The sequence below is a fragment of the Corvus cornix genome, chromosome Z (genome assembly GCF_000738735.6).
Source record: "Corvus cornix cornix isolate S_Up_H32 chromosome Z, ASM73873v5, whole genome shotgun sequence".
Taxonomy (NCBI): Eukaryota; Metazoa; Chordata; class Aves; order Passeriformes; family Corvidae; genus Corvus; species Corvus cornix.
Window position 1 is genome coordinate 14,343,179 of NC_046357.1, and position 22,647 is coordinate 14,365,825.

A 22,647-nucleotide genomic window follows, 5' to 3' on the forward strand; every position below is an offset into this window, starting at 1 on the left:
GAGCAGCCAAGGAGCGTGTCTGAAAGCTTTCAAGAGCATCAGTCAGGGTCTCCCAGCATAAGCACTGGCACAGTTCCTTAGAGTCAAGAGAGGAATGTGGCTTTTGCCAGGGGAAGATCTGGTCCCTGGCTTGCGTTCACACAAGAAGAGTCCAGGAACTGTGAATCTTATCAAAACCTTCCCATTAGCAATGACTGGAATGCGATTTCATTTCTGGTATATGTCTTAATAGCCAGAGTTGAGCAAAAGAAGAGATAGCAGGGCTTTTTTTTTTTTTCTCCTAGGAGGAAGAAAACCACTATATGTGGTCAAAATTATTTGACTTAAGTAGCTAATGAAAAACAAGGCTTAGATTCAGACAACGCTTCAACCGCTGAAAATTTGACTTCCACAGAAATCAGCTAGCAGGTTGCAGAGATTTGCTCTCAGAGGTCTGAATCCCCTAGGGTTGTTCAGGCAAATCCTGCTCTGGTCAGTCAGTTAAGAGAAATAAGGAAGCACACAGGTACACACAGCAGTCACAGGTGCTGCAGCATTGGAAGACTTCACTGCACTTGGGTTACTCACTCTCAGCTGTGGCGATGACAGGAAGGGCTCGGGCTGGCCTTGGACCTTGCATTACACCCAGCGTGAACATAAATTATCTCTTTACAAAACTGTGAAACAGGACTAAGTCTGAAAATCATGGCAAAGTGTATGCTGAGCAAGTGTCAGCAGGGAGGCCATCCACTCTTACTCAAGATTTCGGTATGTGTCCCACAGAAAAGCAAACAAAAATAAAGTGCATTGCTTCAGTTTTACACCATGTTGACATAAATCTTCTTCCCATGTGAATTACAGCAAAACTGTGCACAGCTACTGAGCTGCTGCACTTGTGCTGCAGATGGGCTTTGTCTGTTTTTGGTAGACAAACCTGTCCCTCATTTGGACTTTATATAGGAGAAAAGTAAGTTTGGGGGTTGTTTTTGTTAGGTTTCTTTTTCAGTATACCTTGCTGGATTGCATCTATAGCTGTCTAATTATTTTTTGTATATTCATTTCTGTATTTTATATTTGCATTTTTGCTACACTCTGTATTTCTCAAATCCAGGGTGATCAAAAATAAACACTGTGTAGGCACAATAAGGAAAGGGATCTAACTACAACCCTTTTGTGCAATTAAAAACACCGTGCCATGGCCTTTGCTAACTCAGGCCTTCAGACCACAGAGCAAGATCTTCTGAGTTCAAGTTATGATTTAGGCTGAAGTAGTCTGGTATTAAAACAAAAAGTTCTCTCCTTTCCCAATAGGAAGTTGCTTCTTTATGAAGACATTTTTTTTGTGTCTTATCATTGCTTTCTACCAACACCAACTTGGAAGAACAGTACTGATATATTCAAATCTGTGTAAGATCTTAAGCATCTCTTTTGCCCCCTAAACTGCAGCTGATTTGACATTCATAGGTCAGAAAGAGCATTTCAGAGAGGAGGGATTTGACCTGCATGACTACCTATGGAGTTGCCGCATCTTCCAGTGACACGACCTCAGGCCTCCGCTGAGCTCTAGAAACCATCCATGTGTGCTCTCCTAGCCCCAGTGAATGGGCAGTAAAGTTCCTCTGCTTGAACTACCTCTGTCTGGAAGGAGTCAGTCTGGAGCTGATCGCCTGTCAGCATTTTAGGGATACAGCAAGGGCAATATTTTATCCTAAGAACTCACTTTCGGGCTCAGCATAGAGATTTCTGTGTCTGCTTTGCTCCTAGGAGGAAAATATTTCTTAGGGCAGACTCTTCTCTTTCTGCTTTTGACATCTTTAGCAAGAGCTTCCTTAACATATTATGTTTAGACTGAAACCGGAATAAAACTTGTCTTTTTCTTCTCCCCTTTGCATTTCCCCTTTGCCTTCCCTTTTTTCATCACTAAACGATCATCGTGTATCTTTTTCAACATGACTCATGCCAGAGTTTTAGAGCTGCCTCTCCAAAACTTCAATAAATGCACAGAGCAGCTGTTGTTATAACCCAAGTCACCACCATGTTACTGCAGACAGATGCAGGTTAATTATAATTTCAAATGTTTATCCTGTTATTGTTTGCATTTCTGAAGATTTTCAGCAGCTGTAGGACCCTGAGTGACTCCCTCCCCTCTCACAGAGTGTATTTATTTTCTGGGTTCAGCATGCCCTGCTCGGTATCTCCAGCGTCTCTGCGGTGTCCCACGTAGAGCAGGAGGTGGGCTGGGGTGACGGCAGCTCTGTGCCAGGTGGAAGCAATTATGGGAAAAAAACATGGTCCTTGCTGGATGAGTTACTGCTGATAGCTGCCAGATAAGCTAACTTAATAAAGCAGTGGCTTAATTAACCTGCATTCCTCCCATATTGCCTCTCGTCCAGCCTGTCTGAGGCGATGCTATCAAGCAGCTACTGCTTTGTAGGATGGGGCAGGGGTGCTGTGCTGGTGCACCCCTGTGTGTTGGGCACTCTGGAGGGCCTGCAGGTGAAGGGACACAGGGGAGCTCCTGGAAAGCTCAGCTTCTCTCTCAGTTTGCAGGGTAATGGGCCACAAGAGTCTGAAAAAAGAGGCAGATCTGCCACTTGCCTAGTCATGGATATTGGTTGACACCAATATTTATTGGTGTCAAGAGTTTGACACTTCTGGCATTTAGTGATCCAGAAGCATCTCGACCTCCAGAGCAGAGGGGAGGAGCTCAGTATCTCCCTGCTTCTCCAGCAGCTACCTGCCAGAAAAAAAAAAAGGGTGACTTGGTTTTGGGGGTGTCCCTATCACTACGGATTTTCTTACTGGTAACACAAAAGCTGGATGTTGCAGTGATTGAAATCATGGTACCCCAAACCCACTGCCAGTTTGGGCTTGTGCCTATTCCTGAGTAAAGATTGCATGAGAATCAAAACTTGCTATATTTTTAATTGCTGAAGTACCCCATTAAAAGCTGTAACAGATAACAGTCTGCCAGAAGCTTCTTCTTTTGTAAACCACATTTAAAGTTAACGAATCAGCTTAATTTCCCCGGAGATCCAGGTTTTAGTGGTGGAGCTTCTTACACAGCCATGTGTTTGTGTTTCATGCATGGTCACATGTACAGGTGCATAGCAACCACCCTGCTGAAAGTTACCCAGTAGATAAAATTATCAGTGGGAACCCCCTCTCACCTCTCATTATGTACAACGAGATTGCTGCTGTGCAATGTTGATTAGACATGTCAGCCTGGACCAGGATGTCTGAAAATGAGTGTTGCTATGAAAATGCCTTTGCTAATGCTCATGTGTCTATCATTTTGACAGATTTCGCTTTAAGAATGTAGAAAGCTAAAGCATGCAGGAATCCCAAGGTTGCAATGTAATGTTCAGAGAAAGAGGTATTGTATTGTATTTCCTTTGCATTAACCCTGAAGTAGCAGTTTCCCAGGTAAAATCATGCTGGTGGCTCAAGACTGCTGTTGAGTACAGGCTGCACTAATGCAGAGATCCATAACTTTCGACTGGGAAGAGATTATCATGGGGAACTGGCTTCTGGAATGTGGTCTGAAGGCAGGGCATCCCTCTTCTAAAACACTTCTTTAAGTATGATTTAAAACTTATACAATGCAAAAAAATCTTCATGTATTTAGAGAAAATATTTCAAAATCTCCTTACCAGTAAGGCTTGGGAAAATTCAAACAAAGATTTGAGAGGGAGACTGAAAACAAGGAAATGGTTTCTCAAAACCATCTCATCCCACTGAGGAACTCATTGCTACAAGAAGTCACTGAAGAGAAGGATTTCAGCAAACACTTGGATATTAGCCAGGGGAACATGATTTGTTTTAAGTTGTTTTAAGCCTCTGCGAGGCTGTGCTTGCTTTGGGGCAATATCAGGGTGCCAGAGCAGTGTTTAATAGCGGCAACTTGGCATGTTACGTGTTCTTAATGTATGGCTGTGGGAGAAGGGTTTGAATGGGGCAAGTGGTTTGGCTTTTGGGAGAATCCAGTCAGGCAGATAAAACCTCACGTTAGCCACAAGAAAGCCAACACGTCCAGCCAAAGGCCATCATCAGACAAGCTGAGAGGAGAGAGTCAGCTCCTGCAAGGTTCCCAGCAGGTGAACCCTTACCCAGGAGCAGGCTGTCTCATCATCTGCTGACACGGGTCTTATTGGTCCTAAACCTGAAAATAAGGTGGGAATTCCACAGAGAAGGGTACAAATTATGGAAGCTGCTGCTACCTATTTATGGCTAGTTCTGGCTGGCACAACCCCACAGGTCAGCATCTCATGGCAAGGATGTCCTCCTCTCCTTGCTCATCTCCCAGCCCTCTCAAGCTGTGTTGTATCTTCCTCTGAAGAGCAGCTACAAGCAAGCCTCTCTTCTTCTGCAGACAGGAAGAGATGAATGTGCACTTGGAAAGCCATCAGCATGGCTTGCAGCAGATGAACAGCCTCCCCAGTGCACCTTTGAACTCATTCCTCCTGCATTTGTTTGTCTTGTAGATAAAACTTCACAGCAGTGTTTGGAGAGAAGTCTAATGAGGCACCACTGTTTGCATAACAAAGCAAGGCTTCCTCTTCAGATGTTCAACACTCATTAAGCATAATTTATATTCCAACTAATCTTTGGAAGAGGTTAAAATATGGAGCCAAAGTTTGTTTTTACATTGTTTGGAGTAATGCATTGCTTGTTTTAAGCTGTCAGTTGCAACTGATAGTTGATTTAAATTCAACATAATAATGATTTGTGGTGGCTACGTTTTGTCCAGGGGAGTGTCGTGTCATCGACTGATGTGGCTTTAGCACTCATTTGCATCAGTTATTGAAGCAAAGGAAAAGACAGAGTGGATGGTTTCCCAGTTTGGAGATACTTCAGCAGATCCACAAGGCATAAAAATATGTGAATTTGTAAAATACTGAGGGATATTTTCACATCAGATTCACGTATACTTGATGTAATAGCTCACTGAACAGCAGTTTTTTCTTTTGCAGCAGTCCTGGTAGTCACCCACATGGGATCCTTTGAAGGTCACCAGGTCCCTGAAGTGAGTCACTCTCTGGGTGATAAGAGACACAGACATTTGTAAAGGCTCCCGAGCACTGCTGGGAGTTCTGGTGACTTAATGTGGTTTGCTGCCTAGAGAGAAAACTAGCAGGCTTAGGCTTAGCTGGATGCCTAAATGTCATTACAGGCCAGGGTGCCAGAAACATTAATTTCTCAGCATTCAGACTTTGTTCATATCATAGGCACATAAAAAGTGTCTGATCCTATTGACTCTACACTCCCTCAGACTATATAAGATACTCTCCCTTGCTCCAGTTGAAATACCCAATATATTTAATTTACCTCCTCCAGGTTTATTAGAAGATGAGAAATTACTGATAACATTTGTCTCCTGTGCACTCCTCACTCAGACTTACCCCATCCTGCAGATTTAATGACGGGTATTTGAAAGCACCCTTCACTGTACCATGAAAATGATGAGCTGAGTTGTGTATTTGGACAGCACTGAGCTGTGCTGCATCCAGTCAACACAGGAGAACAAGATTCTTGGAAATTATATGGGATGTTGGGTGGGTCAGTGTTAGGATACTCAGCCCCAGGTTCCTGAGGTGGCTGGACATGCTGCCATGTAAAATCCCTCCTGGGCCAGGTGGTTCATTTCTCTGTTGTGTTCTGTAATGCTGAGAGACCCTCCGACTGCAGTGCTCAGGACCCTCATCTTGTTTGGTTCATCACATCCACAATCCACCTATGGCTGTTTTTAAAGGCAGTGCCAATCTACAGAAAATACATTTATTTATTCATTTATTTATTTTATTGTTTTTCAGGAAAAAATGCTGTAAGGGTTATAAGTTTGTTCTTGGACAGTGCATCCCTGAAGGTATGTGATTTCACTGTTCTTACCCATCATGTCCCCATGCATTTGTCTTTCCCCATCTGCGCTGTTCTCCACATCGTCTGTTTGGAAGAGCAACCTGATATAAGCACAGGCTTGGCCATACCTCATGTATCAGTGCGGAGAGGAACCGTTTCCCAGAAATTGTTGGGAAAGCAAAAAGATCAACAACTTCCAAAAGTTCTGCTTAGCATGCCAAGCCTTGATCCTTCCCTAAGTACACGTGGCTGCACAGATCTTGTGCCATGACCTGCTGCACTGCAAACAGAGGAGCGTGTTCTGCCCTTGGCTGGGTAGCTGGGAGCACTCTCTGCACCCAGAAGCACATCTTACCTGGACAATGGCTTTCTCCTTTTATCCCTCGGATCTGGTACAGCTGACTTGATTTGTCAGTGCACAGGGAGATGGTGAGTAGGTGAGTTAGTCCTGCCTTTAGTTTCCCATGGGCATGGCTTCTTTGTCACCGGGGGCCAAGGAAGACGCAGATTTAATCAGGGTAGTTCATGCAGTAGTAAAAATTGATCTGATTTGGATGAAACTGGCTCCAAAGTTGTAGGACCACAGGAACTGCCCAGAGACGACATGCCAATAAACTTTGCTCCAAAAAGCAGGTTAAGAAGTTGGTCTATGGCAACACATTCTTCTATTTGATGACATATGGAAAGCCTTGATTTGGTCCAAGAATTTTCCTAGTTTGTGGTGGTGATGTTTTGAAAAAAAAGTGACAAATTAACATACTGGAGAGTCAGACAGTTTTGAATTACAGTCTCCAGCCAACAGGGATTATAACCCAAACTCTAATCCTGATGGTTTGTTGTGGGTTTGTTGTTGTTGTTGTTGTTGTTGTTGTTGTTGTTTTTATTTGTGTCTTATTTGCTGCTGGCTAGAAATACCACACAATTGTTGGGGGGGGAAAGCAAAAAAAAAGAGGGAAACAGATCATGATGAAAAACATTATGTAAACAGTAATTAATATTTTGGACCAAACCACTACACCCTGCACCTGGAGGACCTGGGTAGGGTTTGGGTGAAATTGGCGCTCACAGTTCCTTGTCCCATGGTTTTGCAGTGAGTTTTGTGTCAGCGTGTGTGATACAGGGTGACAGCTCCAGTGTGAGACAAACACTTGGAGGAGACAGCTGTGTGTGTTGGAGGCAGAAGTCCTGAACCGTTTCAGGGTGGAAAGAAGCCAGGACTCTACAGTCCAGCTTTCCTATGGATTTAAGAATTTTATATACTGGCTATTCACTGAATATAATGGATACAGAGGGTGAATTAATAGGAGCAAAAATAAAATGAGAGCCATGGTAATCTATTATTCTGGCTTCTAATTTTCATCTCTTGAGATGTTAGGTGATTATGAAAGCAGTTTTTATTATGTGCTCTCTGACTTTGTCTAATCCTGTCTTTTAAATGCATTTCAGTAACTGAGAGTTTCTGCCCCTAATTCAATTCTCTGCTGGCTGCAGCTTCTCTCCCTTTGTTTCTCCATTCCCCCTTTTCAGCTTTATCTGTATTTTGCCTGAAATTTCGGAGGCCACAGCAACTGCTATAACATCGGAGACAATCTCAGGCCCTTGGTATAGGGATGAGAAACATGATTCACAGAAGTATTCGTTTCACTTACTCTGTTACAAGACATCACTTGGCTCTTCACACATTGTTTTGGCATAATCTTGACAGAGTAGCTGTATGAAATCCATATCTCAACACAGCCACATAAATGCATTACAGATGTGAGTTTATTAGAGCACATCTGCACCTTTTAATCCAGTACTGGCATGTTGAAACTGTGAGAAGTAGTTCCAGCCCTGTCTTCTCTGTGCTTTAGCAGTGGCTGCAGGGAGGAGGGTTGACAGAGGTATAGATCCTCCCCTGTCCACCCTTTTATAGCTGCCTTGGGACACCAATCTCCTTCTGGGACAACTGTTCCTTAAACAGACTCTTTCCCAAAGGCTCATGTCTTTGTCCACATCTGGTTTTGGGTTTTGTCCTGTTATTTTTCATCTGCCCTTGAAAAGGAACAGAAATCAGTACAGTAGCAGTGTATGAGTCTATGCCTCCAGGTTCTGCATTTAATTTGTTTTGTACTCACCTTCTTGCTGTGGCTTTCAGCTGCAGGACCAGGGAGCAGTGATCCTCAGGAAACATTGAGTGGAGTTACTTCCATGTGTCTGATTCTCTCCATAGCATCTCTTCCTGCTCCACCTGTTCAGCAAAGAGGGGTCAAAAAACAGCTCCTCACTTTTTTCTCCTGTGTGATCTCCTTTTTCTTTGCTTTGGAGATTCACGGCTCCAGCCAAGTCCAGGTTCATGTCCTGTCTCATGGCATCATAGAGTGAAGAAGGAACAGATGTAGCACATCTGCAGTTTATTTTGGAGACCACCCTTCCTACCACTGGTTTGTTACCTGAGTTGGGTGTGGTTGAATTCATGGTAAAATACTCTATTGCAGGCAAGCCGTAGTCAGATCTGCTCTTTCCTTACTAATGTAGTTTCAAAAGTTTACTTGGTAAACTTTCCATACTGCATCGTCATTTCTGAGTTAATTGAAACATATGTAGAGACATTTATTATTCTGCTTTGGCTTTTGCATTTTCCTAAAGTCTGGAACAGCGTGATCACCATTTTATGGTTTTGATTCATCCTCAAACCACAATTATTGTGCTGAGCTGGCAAACAAGGAATTTGAACACAGGAGGGAATGTGCATCCCCAGTTCTGCAGAGCACACACAGGTGGTGCAGCAGCTTTTGCCTAATTTCACCCCAGTTGTGAGAACTATTCCTAGGGAAGTCATGTTAGCTGGGACCAAGCCCTGGGGACACAGCTCTGGGACCTGGGAAGTGCCTACAACCATTGTGTGTTCTGGGTTGACTGTGTGGGATCACTAGCAGGGATATTTGTACTTCCTGGACCCTTCCCCAGCTTTGTGTGAAAGTAAATGAGGCAATGGACATGATGGAGCTGTTCTGAGGTGGACATGAAAACCATGTTCAAAGACTGGTTACATTAAATAAAAAGACCTGGCATTGTTTAGTCTAGAGAAAAGGAGGCTGAGGGGAGACGTGATAACAGTTTTTAGGTATGTGGAAACTCGCTGCAAGGGGGAAAGTAAACTGTTCTTTATGGTTGAGGAGAAGAGGACAAAAAAATGAGCCTAAGTGGCTGTAAGGGCAGTTTGGATTAGATATGAGTAAAAAGCTTTCTGTCTGCAAGGATATTTCATCTTGGGACTAGACTACATGGCGGGCCATATCCATCCCTTAGGGAAAAGCAAAACTAGGAAAAATTTATGCATAGCTGCTCCTGCTTGTGATGGGAGATGGGCCCTTCCAGTATTGGGGTTTTTTTATTTTGTTAGGGCACATCTACTCATGGAAGCACAGGGAGGCCAGGGCTTGTTTTACCTCTGCTCTGAATAGCAGAACACAGCACAGGCCAAGTCCAGCACCCGAGTGGGTACGCTGGCCAAGGAGCAGGCATTTTCACCTCCAGGCCTTCTATCCTGTTCTCACTCTGACTTTGTTTCAGTGGAAAACAAAAATTGCAACCATGCCCAGGAGAAACACCAGCAATGCTTTATAGTTGGGACTATTTAGTTCTGTCAAATATAACAGGAATTTACAGCCCAGCATCACCTAAAGAGTCCAAACTGCCCCCAGACTGAACAGTTAGAAGGTAAGAGCTATGTTTTCCTTTAATGGCTCTGCACTGTTTGACGCTGGTTACTGCAGGGGTCCTAGCATTGCCATTCACTACCACAGCACTGCAGGCAGACCTCAAGTTGTGCAGCAAGAAGGAAAGAAAGGATGCCTGTTATTCAGGAGGTGACAAGCAGAATGCTTGGCACTGTTACAGTAGTATGTCTATTACAATAGTACATTTTTGTCTAAGGGGCTCTGGTGTGAGATACAGCATCTTGTTAAGTCTCATTTTGTGCTTTTCTCTACTTTGGCACACTGTCACTTTTAAACCCAGAGCTACACATGTGCTCTATATACTTAGTACAGAAAATGTGTTTTCATTTACTTTACCATCTCTTGGCTCGTTTTAATTGTTTGGAACAATCATCATATCCAGAGGTATCTGCTAGTCATTAGGGTGAGTCAATAATGAGTTTTAATGATGTAGATGGAAACAGTGCTGTGCTGGGAACTCGCTTGAACCACTTAGATTTTGTCTGGACATGTTTGGTCTGGAGCATGGATGAGATATTTCTGCTGTGGCCCCCAGTACCCAGTCACTGGATTGTCACAGCCACCTGAATGCTCTCTGGGGGGTGATGTTCTTTGAAATGGTCACAGAAACTGCTGCTTGCTTTGGTGTAAAACCTGACCTTGGGCAGGGTGTGCCTAAGCTGGTTTTGAGACCAGATGCCTCTTCATCTCCTGGTATCTCCTGGAAGATGCTCCCTATGGTGCTGCAAAACCCTCACACCCATGGCTGGGAGCTGTCCTTCTCCCCCCAGCCCTGGGAGGAGGACAGCACCACACCAGGGGCCAAATCCAGCCCCTGGCAGGACAGAAATGCAGGTCAGACCCTGTTGTGCTCTGGTATCCATTCCCAAGACTTCAGCTCTGCTGCTGCATAGCAGTGAAATTAGAAACAGATTTTCCCTCCTTTGGGTATCAAACAGGGACTTCAGTATTCTGGGATTTCCCTAACATACCCTAATCTGCACACTGCTGTTATTAAGAGAGCTGATGGGTTTGTAACAATGCATTCTTTGCTAGAAGGGTTATATCTGGCTTTGAACAATTAACATGTGATGTAATTAACTTTTCTTTGTGATGTATTCTCTGCCTGGCTTTGGCAGTTAGCCTCATGGTTTTTCACAGTATTCTGCATAGGAAATGTTGCTATCAGACTTAAAAATCTATTGAAGAAAATTTTTTAAAGTTTTAGGTAATTTAATATTTCTGTGAAAAAATTCTTAAAATCTGCCAACTGCAAAAGTGACCCTTGCTTAAAATACAAATTTAAGAAATAGTCTAACTAGTGTAAAGCTGTGAATAGCAATTACAATTTTAATATATTCCTTTGCTTATGTCTCATGGATGTTTTATATCTAGGTTCCTTCAGTCCTTAAAAACAATGTAACTCAACTTTGTATTAATTAGCAGAGAGGTGAAATGTTTGCTGTCAAAATATCATCCATCTACTGCCTTTGGTGTTTTTCCTAACCATGTTTTTCTCTCCCTTAGACTACGATGTCTGTGCCGAAGCTCCCTGTGAACAGCAGTGCACTGACAATTTTGGGCGAGTCCTATGCACCTGCTATCCTGGATACCGCTATGATCGGGAGAGGCACAGGAACAGAGAGAAGCCTTACTGCCTGGGTGGGTAGATGAGCATGTTGAGCTCATCTGGTTAATGATTTATGCTGCTCCCTTGGGTCTTTCAGGAGTCAGTTAGGATCTGAAACCTTTCTTGTTCTCAATATTATTAAAGAAGAAATGTGGGGATTAACTATGTTAAGAATTGAGAGATCTAGATTTCCCTGAAATTATTAGGAGGTATTACCTACAAGACACACACACCCAAACACTTTGAAGTGTTGGGCTGATGTAATTTTTCCTTTAATTCCTCCTGCAGGTTGTGAGCCATATTTGCTAAATATTGAAGCATTATTACCAGGCCTAATAATGAAAACTAATCCTTGGGGTTTGATTCAGATGGCCAGTATATAATTCAGGACTGATCATTTACATATGGTCCTGCTCTGCGTGGTTTGCCGTGCCAGGAAGCCAAGGTTTGCAGAATTGAGCTTTGCAATGCAAGGAGACTGTTGAGCAATGTTCAGTGATAAAATGCCAGGTGTATTAATAACAATATAGTGCATCTTGCCCAAAGGCTCCAGCGGTGCTGCAATCACTTGTTTGTTTAACCACAAAATCTCTTTTTATGTCTAAAGGAAGTCTTTTATTGTATTTGAGGTCTGAAACCTCCAGCTACAGGGTATTTTTAACTTTGCTTCTCTCCAGATATCGATGAGTGTGCCACGAGCAACGGGACGCTGTGCTCTCAGATCTGTGTCAACACCGTGGGCAGCTACAGGTGCGAGTGTCATGAAGGCTACGTCCGGGAGGAGGATGGCAGGACATGCACCAAAGGAGATAAAGGCAGGTGCTAGTGCAGGTTAAATGTCCTGGGCCAAATGGGTGTCTAAAGAGCTGGTCTGTCATGAAAAGGAACCGCTCCCAGTGCTACACTTGGAGCTGGGGGTCCAAAGCTGGGATGTAGCTGATGCTCCTGGAGCAGCTGGGCTGTTCACGGGGCACCTGAGCACCTGTGGAGCAGCCCTGCCACACGCTGTCCTCTAATGCACAAGTTCACTGGAGGATGTGGAAGGCATCTTCCCCTATGGAGGCAGAACAGCTGAATAGTGAACTTTACCATTACAGCTTCAGTTAGATCATTTCTGCTGGATCCAGTTGCTAAAAGCCGTATTTTGCTTTGATACCAACCTGGATTGTACCTTTTTTGTGGTCCAGAGATAAGGAGACATAGGAAAAAATATTAGCAGATGATGAGCCCTAAAAACTTTCATTAATTTCACCTGCTAATTCAATAATTTCAGTAACTTTAATTTGTATTTACCTGCCCACATCTGAGATTAGCAAATGGCCTAGGTTGGATGGCTAGAGACCCTTGGCTCTTAGAGGCTCCAAAAATGTGTGTCTGGGAGCCCAACACACTTTTCAAGCATTGCTTAAATCAATTTCTAAATTACATTGACTAAGACCAAATGCTGCTGACCTTCAATTAGTTTCTGTGTCCTGTGGCTGGGGTCAGATTTTTTTTCGTTCTTTTTTTTTTCTTTTTTGACGATGAAATGTGATGGGAAAGAAAGAAAAGTAAAGGCTTGTTCTTGCATTTCACTGTTGGTCCAAAGTGTATACATGTGCTGTGTATAAATGATTTTAAAGGTTTTAACCTCATCCCAGTTATTAAATTACAGCATTTAGAATATTACAGATTAAACACCGATATGTAAATTTTAAAAGGAAGAAGGAAGAGAACAGTGCTCTGGAAAAAAACCCCAGCAACTTTTGATGAATGGTGACTTACCACAGGTTCATCAATTAATGACTGAATGTGGTATCACAGGGTGATGCAAATCCCACTGGATGGCCAGAGCAATTTATAATTTTGATTTTCATCTGAAAATGTGTAACTGGAGCCACTCCATTAGCTTTAATTGTTCCTTGTAGTTTTAAAACATTTTTTCCTTATGTGTGTGTGTGTGTGATAAAGGAAAGAGATATAACCTTGATAATCCCCTTACAAATAGAGAGGGTTTTTTAACTTTTCCTCTGGGTAGTTCAAATTTCTTGATACAGTAATATCCAAAACATTCAAGATAACCAACCATTCAAAATATTCAAGGCTGTGGAAATAATTCTACTGTTTGAAACCACCATTTTTACACTGAACGTACACAGCACATAAAAATGTCAGTTCCAGCAGATAGTCTGGAATGAAATACCCAACATCTCTCCAGATATCTCCCAAATCAGCTGTTCGGAGTAAAGAAGGATGCTTTCTGCTCAGCTACCCCGCTGTACTCCACATAAATGCTGCGAATTTTCAGACCTCTGGTGAAAATGAGAGGAGCTGTGTCCGTAACTCATTCCTAGGAAAATGGTTATGTAAGGAACCAGCTGTAGCGACGCTCCACCCCGCGGCCAGCCCCAGCCCTGCACCTCATCCGTGCCGGAGCGGCTTCCTAATAAACGCATCATTTGCTTTTCATCGTAGCCTGAACACTTATAACTTATTTTAAAATCTAGTGTGAGAGGCTAAAAGACATGTACGCCTCCCCATCTCTAGCGAGGTTGAATGTTTTCCGGGAGATACAGCCGTGTTTTCATTGCTCCATCCCCGAAGGATGCAATTTGGACACTTTTTTGGCTCTGTAAGTGGCTGCAATGTGGTCACTTTTTTTGGGCTCTGTAAGTGTCTTGACAGAGAGCTTTGGGTTGGTCAGTGGACACAAGAATAGGGAGCATTTTTTCTTGCATCCACAGTCCCATTTGATGGAGGCAATACAGCTACCCATGCAGAAGTAGGCAGAGGAAACCATCTCAGCAGGCTGAGCCCAGATAATACAACACAGATGATCAGCTCAACAGCCTCCCTGCGAAGACCGCCCACAGCAGAGCTCCCGCAGAGCTCTGCCCTGCCAGCACCTCCTCCTCTTCCAGCACCAGCACGGCACAGCCTCCGAGCCCATACACAAAGAAAACACATCACTCCCCCAAGCAGATCTCTTAGCACTAGGTGCCACAGGGCTCACCAGTGTCTCACCAAGATTAAAGGATCCCCAACAGGACAGCAACGTCATGCATGAGCTAGACTTTGTGTTCTGGGAAACCTTTATAAAAATGGGGCAGGTTTAAGCCTTCTTCAAAATAATTTCAGTTTCCTTGTGTAGGTCTGTGAAATGGAAATAGGTTATGTAAGTGCCTCGCTCAGTGCTGGCCCCACTGACCCTGCTAGGTGACCTCGGCTTCTGCCCCATGCGTGGGTGGCTCCATCCAATGGCCTTTTGCCCCCGCTTGCCTGTCCTAGGTGACTTCTGGCTTTATCCACACTTTATTCTGGCTTTACTCATAGTTTGGTCCTGATACAGGGTTGGATGGGGGTAGAGCATTTGATGGATGACTCCTTCCCTGGGCAAATCATCACCTCTGTCTGGTATGAGTTAGGGGGATTCCACCTCTCTCATGGGATGCTTGCTCATATGAGGATGTTGGACTTCTTCCTCTGACAAGTCAATCCAACTGGATTTGCAGAAATCTCACTGGTATGACATTTCCCAAACATTAGCTGATCCCCCCAGCATTCATCTCCATGGATTGTTACAGCCCTGTTTTATCTATACTTGTCAGCCCCGTGTGCCACATCCTTCTGGAAGATAAACCGGGTTTTATGATGAAGCACGAGGCCAAATTCACTGCTTCTTAATCTACATATAATTCTACTGATTCTGGTGGGATTGCATTAGGTTTCCAACAGCAGAGACTCTGGCAGTTTCTCCCTATGACTCTGTGTTGATTTCAGCAACATTACTTAACACAATGATAGAATTCATTTGGTGAGATAGCTATTAAAAGAAAATTTTGTTGAGACTAGTACAAAATCCAGACTTTATTGGTCTTTGAAAAAGAAAAAAAAAGAAAAGAAAAAAAGGCTTTTTTTTTTTTTTTCCTAATGGTTCCATATACGTGCATCTGTAACTCCTACACAGGTCCAAAAAAGGGCATGTCAAGACACTGGGTTTTTCCCAGTGGAAATTGGAGAGGGAGTAAGAACTCCACAAAACTGACTTGTGGTCAAGAGCAAATTTATTTTACAGAGATGTCAAGAGGTGTCTTCATTACAGCACCTCAATTCCCTCTTAAGGAAAAAAGCCCTGCATGGTGCAGATTATTTCATCTACAAGAGAAAGCTTTATGGGCAAAGAGGCTTTGGAGTGAATCAAAGGAAGAATGATTAGCATTAGGAATACAGGAGAGAAGAAAGAAAGCAGCAAATGCTGTGTGTTCTGGTACCTTCTCAGAAATGCTGGAGTTCCTCTGAGAGGTCTTGTGGCTAAATAGTCTTGAATCCAGCATAGCTGAAATTTGGGGAAATTCTATCTATGGTGTGTAGAGTCCATTGGAAAACACCAAGTGGTACCATGTGGCCTTAAATCTTTGAACCATCTGTACACTGCACAGAAAGCTGATCAGGCACTAAACCTGTGCTGGGGAAAGGGCTGCAAAGCTCAAACAGCAGTGTGTGCTTGCTGCCATAAAAATGGTAAATATTATGTGTAATATTGTGTGTATATATGTATAATATGTGTAATACAGAAGGTAAATAATATGAGTGTTGGAATGCAGCCATGGGAACAGGCAGTTCATGACTGGGAGAAAAACCCAAGACTTTGTGTCCCAATTTTCCAATCAGTTCAGTACTAATACCAGTCTTAATGCTCCTGGTTATTCCAGCACCTTGCCCTTACACCTCTCACCTAACTGATTAGCAGATAAGTGAGACAAATTTTTGTCTTCTAAAATCAATCACACCTGATATGTCGTTATATCCAAAAGACTAAACATACTGAAGATCAGTTTTTCATAAATATGTGCATAGGTGGTCCATAGATGACCATCAGGTAGACGCAGTCTTCCTTACAGGACCCTGCAAATATTTAAAGTCAAGTAGCACATAATATTTTTAATGTTAGAAACTTCGAGGTTCATTTAAAAAGATGCAGGTGTCTCAAAATCAATATGCATTTCCAAAGAGATGAAGGGCATTTAAGGGTGTGTCCAAGTGAGAAGTGTAACACAGTAACTCAGCACATCACAGCTGATCCTTTTGAAGATTTTGAAGACTCCGTGGCTTTAACCCGGAGCTCCTGCAGAGTTTTTCCATTGCAGGACATACTCTGAAAGGTCAGTGCTCACACATGCCCAGCAACCCTCCCAGGTAACATCATACAAGGTCATACATCATATGCAGAGCCTCAATACACTTGATATTTCTCAGCAACATTGAAGAGAACAAAAACTCACCTAGAGTTTGCCAGTATGTGCCACCCTGTGGTTTGGAAACCAGATTTGTCTTTAAGCAGACATCTGTTACAACAATGCTTGTTTCCTTGCAATGCAGAACTGCTTGACTGTGTATGGTACTGGGGAAAGGACAAAAATAACATTTGCAATATCTCTCACAGTTTGAATAATTTAATGGATTCTTGAAAAGATCCCATTCATGCATAGTATCAACAGATGTGACCCTTCCTCTTGTGTGGATTTAAATCCCTGTCATTAATCTCAATCCCCACCTCTGCCCAGGCTGAACGTATCACATGGAGAACAACTCGTGATGATAAAGAGCAGTTTGTGCAAAATGGGTGAAATAAGCATATTGTGAGGGATTTTACTGTAATTTATAGCATATGAAAATTTGCCCTTCAGGCGACTGTAAATCAGTTCAGATCTATGGGGTTAGTCTACCCTAAACAAAAAGATAAAAGAAAGGGTGTGAACTTTTCCAGGTATTAAAAAAATGAATTCTTTGGGGACTGTTAACTGGAAACAGCTGTTTTAAAAATGTGCTCAGAGCTGTCCCTGCAAAGTTTCTCAGCTTTACATAGACAGTCACAGTCAAAGATTTAATAATGGCAAGTATCTCTTTTCACAGTCTGGGGAAATGTAACAACCTTCAAGCTGTTTGTGCCATCACTTTATGAATATCTTTTTTTTTAATCTTTATCTTTATAGTAGAAACTTCTTTCTTTCAGCTGGGCTTCCTGAGAAATCTGAAAATGTGGCAAAACCAGGGACATGCTGTGCCTCCTGCAAGGAATTCCATCAAATAAAGCAGACGGTTTTACAGCTGAAGCAAAAGGTATGAACACTGATCAGTCACGTCTTTACCAGACCTGCATGTTTTACAACAACTGAGGTTAATTTCAATGTTTGGAGCTGTCATGCGGTCCTTGTACAAACAGAGAGGATGGCAATGTATTTTAAACTCATGTAGGAATGGCATCTCTCCCTTACGCTTCTGTACAACTTGGAAGCACATTGCTGCACAAGTTCATGGAGCTGTGTTACCAAGCTCAGGCTAACAGAGTCTGGCAAACACCCATTCCAGGCTGAGCCCGGGTTTCTTGGCAATCTGTGCGGGCCGGATCTTTTCACTCACTCTGAACGCACGAGATTTTGCACATGATCCACCTTCAGAGTAAGCAAGTGCAAGACATTTCATAGATGCAGGAATATGATTTTGCATTAATAAGGGTGCTGATAAAGGATTCTTTCCAAATAGGTGTGGGAGTAAACAAAAGCATCACTAGCTTTAAATATGATTGTCCATTTAAAGAGGAAAAACCCTCAGTCATAAAACTTTTTTTTGTCTTCATGTGTTTCCTTGCAAGTAGAGAACAGTGCATTTAGGAATTTCCCCTGGAGTTTAACTGCTCCTATATGTAGCTCCCTTTTGCACTTTAGTAGGATTGAAATAATGCAAAGATCCAGCCTCAGATTTGGAGAGCCAAATGCAGGTATGCAGGTGTAATGCCTTTTCTAGTGGCATCTCCTTTGAACACTGAAGTTCTCTCAAATTGAAATTCTCTGTAGGAATATCCTCAGCAATTCATGCTGACAGGCTGTAATAATTTCAGCCAGGGTACTCAATTAATTTCATTCCATTGTGTCAAAACGCAATTTGGTGTATTCACTCACTGCATTTGATGTTATTCATTTAATATTAGGAAGAAAGAAATCTGCTTCATTAAAGTGACTTTCACTGAGGCTGGAGATACTCTTTATCTCCAAAATCTCAAAATATCATGTGTTCCTTCTGAATCAGTCTGAACACAAATGTGGGCATGACAGAATTTCACATGTGATGGAAATTCTGTTTTTCAAAAAATTGGTAGCAGAGAGATTTAAAAATGATCCATGCTTTTGAGTGGCTGTTTCTCCAGCTGTTGTCTGTGATGCTGAGCAGGCTCACACTGACCTCCAGGGAAGGACCCGAGGGTCACATTGTTTGCTGCAAGAGCTGATTGATGGAATTAATGGAAGTTTTTTGTGTCTAACTTCTGCTGTTAGATGCTTGTGCTCAAAACTCATTCCAGGAAAACTCAGACCACTGGCACCTGTCACTGTGGGCATTTGTACAGTAGCTGTGGACAAATTAAGCAGCTCACTCTTGCTTCATAGCTAAGTCCTGTCATAGTCCATAACTTAATTTTTCCCTCAGTATCTTCCTAGTGAGACTTGATCTACTTGGCATCCTCAGAGGGAACCCACTGGGTTGTGCTCTAAACAGAAAGAGCTGGAAGAGAAGGTTCCTGATACCCTCAGCAACTTTTACCCCACAGAGAGCAGAGCTTTTGTCTATGCTGAGTGGAGATCTGGCCCCATGGTGCTTCTCTGCCCAGGGAGACATCAACCCTCATGTTTCCCCAGCCACTCCCCATGGCCAAGTTCTTCTGGGGAGGATGCCTCTCAATAGCTGTGGTTAAAGCTGTTCTGTTTCGCATAGAAAAGTTCATTTCTGTCTGCCAGCGAGAAAGTTTATGAAATGAGTCTTCAGTCTTGTGGTTAAGGCTTTCAAATTTTATGAACTTTATTCAAAATTGTGGTTAGCAGAAAAGCCTCTCATCCAATAAGATGCATTGTCCTGATAGACTAGAGGTCTGTGGGCAGTCCTAGATTGATCTAAGACCTTGATGAAAGGAAGAAGAGTGGAAAGCTGAAAAGCTGGGGGGAAAATATCTGGCACGCTGACACACAGCCAACAATTAAAAAAAACCCAACAAGTAAGTTTGATCCTATTGCACAGATGTGTTTAAACATCTTAATTAGAAAGCCATGTTCCAAGTCAGTCCTGACAAGCACTGTCCAATTTTCTAAACCACAGACCTCCTAGAAACTATGCAAAACTCCAAATGCAGCATGCAAGACAGCACATGGAAGTCTTGTTTCTAGAACAATCTTTCTTTAGAATTTACCCTTGCTAATATGTGCATGCATATGGAAAAAAAACCCCATTGTTTTCCAAGGGCCATTAAGATTTGGAGCTGTAGATGGAGAAAGCCAAGGTCACCCTGTACTAGGATCCTGGTTCAGCTAAAAGGTGAAACAGAAATTAGGGCAGTGAGTGTAGCCAATACCTAAGAGGCTGTGAGTCAACAACAAAAACACATGGTTTGGCCCAGTGCATGAAACAACCATTTTCTGGCCAGAAGATATCAAAGAGCAGTGAGCTAGACCAGAGCCTGGGTATTTTGGCACTCCTAGCATATGCTTCAAGTCCAGCTGACTCAGTGGGGAAGCATGCATAGATGCTTTCACAGCAGCTATGTGATTTCTTTTCTAACTTACTCAGTTGTTACAACAACCTTGCTGGCAGGAACGAGGAAATATCTAAGCATCAGAAAAGAATACACTTCCGAATCCCCTTCATGATGAGTCTTTGCCACTAAATGCACCTTTTTACTCCAGTCTGACCAGTTGCAGTATAACCTGAAGAGTATTCATGGCTGGGTCTATGTACTAAGTGACATTTATTTATCAATTGATATAGCAATAGATCCCCAGAATGAGATATGTTGAGAAATTTACACACAAGCTAAAAAGACTACTTCAATTAATCTGCCACTCACCTGTGGCCACCACTCAGGAGAAGCACTCACTGATGACACTGAAAATATTCTCACAAAAACTACCTTAAAAACATAATACTCTCAGACAGCCACAGGATTTGACTTTGTGTCTCCGTTTTAGCAGGGCAGCATTGGCACTGCAGAGTCCTTGGTTGATTTGTGTCTTGTAGTGGAAGTTTTGCAGCATGAAGGTCCTTGCAAGCCTTTCCTTTGTATCCAGCCAAGAGCCTGCTCTGAACAGGGTGGACACACCTCCAGGAAACAAAACTTTGCTGACCATAGCCAGTCAGTAGACCTTCCCATGCTGGTCCCTGGCCACTGATGTTGTGAGAGCCCCCAGTTACTGCAATTTCCTCTTCAGCCCCAGGGGTAGGGTGCTGTGACCCACAGAGTAGTCCTTTATCTTCAGTAGCCCCACAGTTTTGTCTGTGCTGCATTGGCTGGGAAGTTGGCTGAGAAAGCTGCAGGGTCACTGGTAAACAAAGCAAATGTTTTCCTTTGAAAAAGCAGAGATGACAACTCATCCCAGAGCCCATAGGTATGCTGAATCCCCATACTCTCTGTGAAAAGCAGATTCATAGAAGTGAGTGTACAAGAAACACCCTTTGGGACTTCTGTGAAAATATTACCTCATCCAGCCACTGATTTCTGCAGGGGTGGAGTGAATCTATCAAATTCTTGTAAGACTTACATCACGATGCTTAATTTGCCTATAGTGTAGTCTCTTGTCTTTGGAACTGCAATGGTCTCCAAAACGTAACTTGGAAATGGCTGATAAATTGTTGTGTTCCTGTCATCACATTTTGAGTTCCAGTCTCAAAAATCAAACTGATGTTTTGGAAATGCCACCAGGAACTATCTCAGCATTTCCAACTTTTTTTTTCCTGGCTTTTTTTTTCAGAACTGTTCTGTGCATTCAACCTCAATTTACAAGCAGCACTGCCTGCCTTTAAATTGTATTCCTTAAGCAATAACTTGTTTGCCCAGTTCAAATAGGTACTGCAGGTGCATAACGCTGGGTTTTTCCCCTGTGCATTACAAACATTAGGTTTGAAGTAATGACAAAAGAATGTATGTCAAATAATTACAGAAACACGTAGGAGCCTTGAGAACAGCCCAGCTCAGAGAACTCCTAATGGCTGACAAAAAGCTTGGTCAGATAGCAGGAGTCCTCATCTATTTTACTTAATGCAGCTTTCCCAGGCAAATGTTGCAGAATTCAGCATCAAATTATCCAGAGAGCCAAATCCATTCAAGAAGGTACAAAGCTCACCCAGGGGTAGGTCTGCACTGGTATTGCTGAAATAGTGCTTCAGCTCCATTTGGCAGAGCAAAATCCCTAAGTCTACATGCAGCCACTCAACACTAATAAACTTTTTTTCTCACTGCAGACCAGCCTCCTGGCTTGTCATCTCCCTTCAGCTGCCTCTGGAGAGACCAAACATTTGCAGAATATTACTAAATATGTTTAATTATTAAATGTATTCAACTGGATAGATGAACTTTTCATGGATAATTAAACATGTAATGAATAATGACACTTTAAACTATAGCGTGCAATTCTCCTTGCATTCTCACTTACTTTATCTTTGTGTCTCCATGCAAAGCAGATCCAGATATCTGTTTGGTTAAACGGTGTGGTTACTTTCTAGGCCCAGATTCACAAAGGATTTGGGGTTCTCATTAAAATCTATGGAATGTTAGTGGCTTGTGCAGCATTTAAGAACTTAAATATCCGAGCAAATATTGCCCTGAGAAAAGGCAATAAATGAATAGAGGAAACTTCAAACAAGGAAAAATAAGTTTTCTGAGAAGCAGCAATGAGACTCAAGTTTTTCAGAACTTGTTGCTATATCTCTCCTGAATTTCCACTGTCCTCTGTTGGATTGGCTAGCAGTATTTCCACAGTGACTTGAAAAGTGAACAGACTCACAGAATAAGAAGGTTTTTCTGATGATATCAATGAAGGATATGAATAAACACTTTATATTTTCCTGAAATATTTAAATAGCTGTTTGTTCACATGAAAGCTTAAATAAGAATGTGATTTATCAGGCTGAACAGTAAAGGTCTTACATAGATTTGTTTGTTTGTTTGTTTTGGCAGGTTGCTTTGCTGCCAAATAATGCTGCTGATCTTAGCAAGCAAATCACAGGTGAAAAAGTGCTTGCCTCTAATGCATATATCCCTGGCCCCCCAGGCCAGCCTGGCCAACCAGGCCCTCCAGGTAAGACCAGAGGGATGTGAATGTGCAATAGTGCTAGGACTAAAAAAGTAAACTTCAGTCTTCCAGTGTGATCTGATTTCATATGTTTCACATTTTCACTGATATATTATGTTTGCATTTGTGCTAAATTAAAAAAAAAAACCTTTATGGTTGTTATGGTCAGCCTCTGCCAGTTGTCTAACATCATCCATTGTGAATCCATATGTTTCTTGGCATGCAAGCTGTGTTTGTCCTGTATGCGTTAAATTTCTCCCTCTCCCTGGGATATCTCACCTGCTTCACTTGTTATTTCCTGTATTTTAACCCTGTCTTAAAACACTCTCTGCTTCATTTCAGGAATATCTATTGCTTTAGTTCACTATCAGTTGTAGAGGTGAAAATG

At 42.5% G+C, this 22,647-nt stretch overlaps 1 protein-coding gene across 3 annotated transcripts in view; it reads left to right on the forward strand.

Moving 5' to 3' along the window:
- CCBE1 (collagen and calcium binding EGF domains 1) overlaps positions 1-22,647 on the forward strand; it is a 96,561-nt gene that overhangs the window by 65,583 nt on the left and 8,331 nt on the right. For all 3 annotated transcript variants that reach the window (XM_039567240.1, XM_039567241.1, XM_039567242.1), the window contains 5 exons: positions 5,793-5,845; positions 11,067-11,201; positions 11,847-11,984; positions 17,162-17,268; positions 22,145-22,265. In XM_039567240.1, the coding sequence (XP_039423174.1) occupies positions 5,793-5,845; positions 11,067-11,201; positions 11,847-11,984; positions 17,162-17,268; positions 22,145-22,265 (554 nt within the window). The remainder of the gene's footprint in view (positions 1-5,792; positions 5,846-11,066; positions 11,202-11,846; positions 11,985-17,161; positions 17,269-22,144; positions 22,266-22,647) is intronic.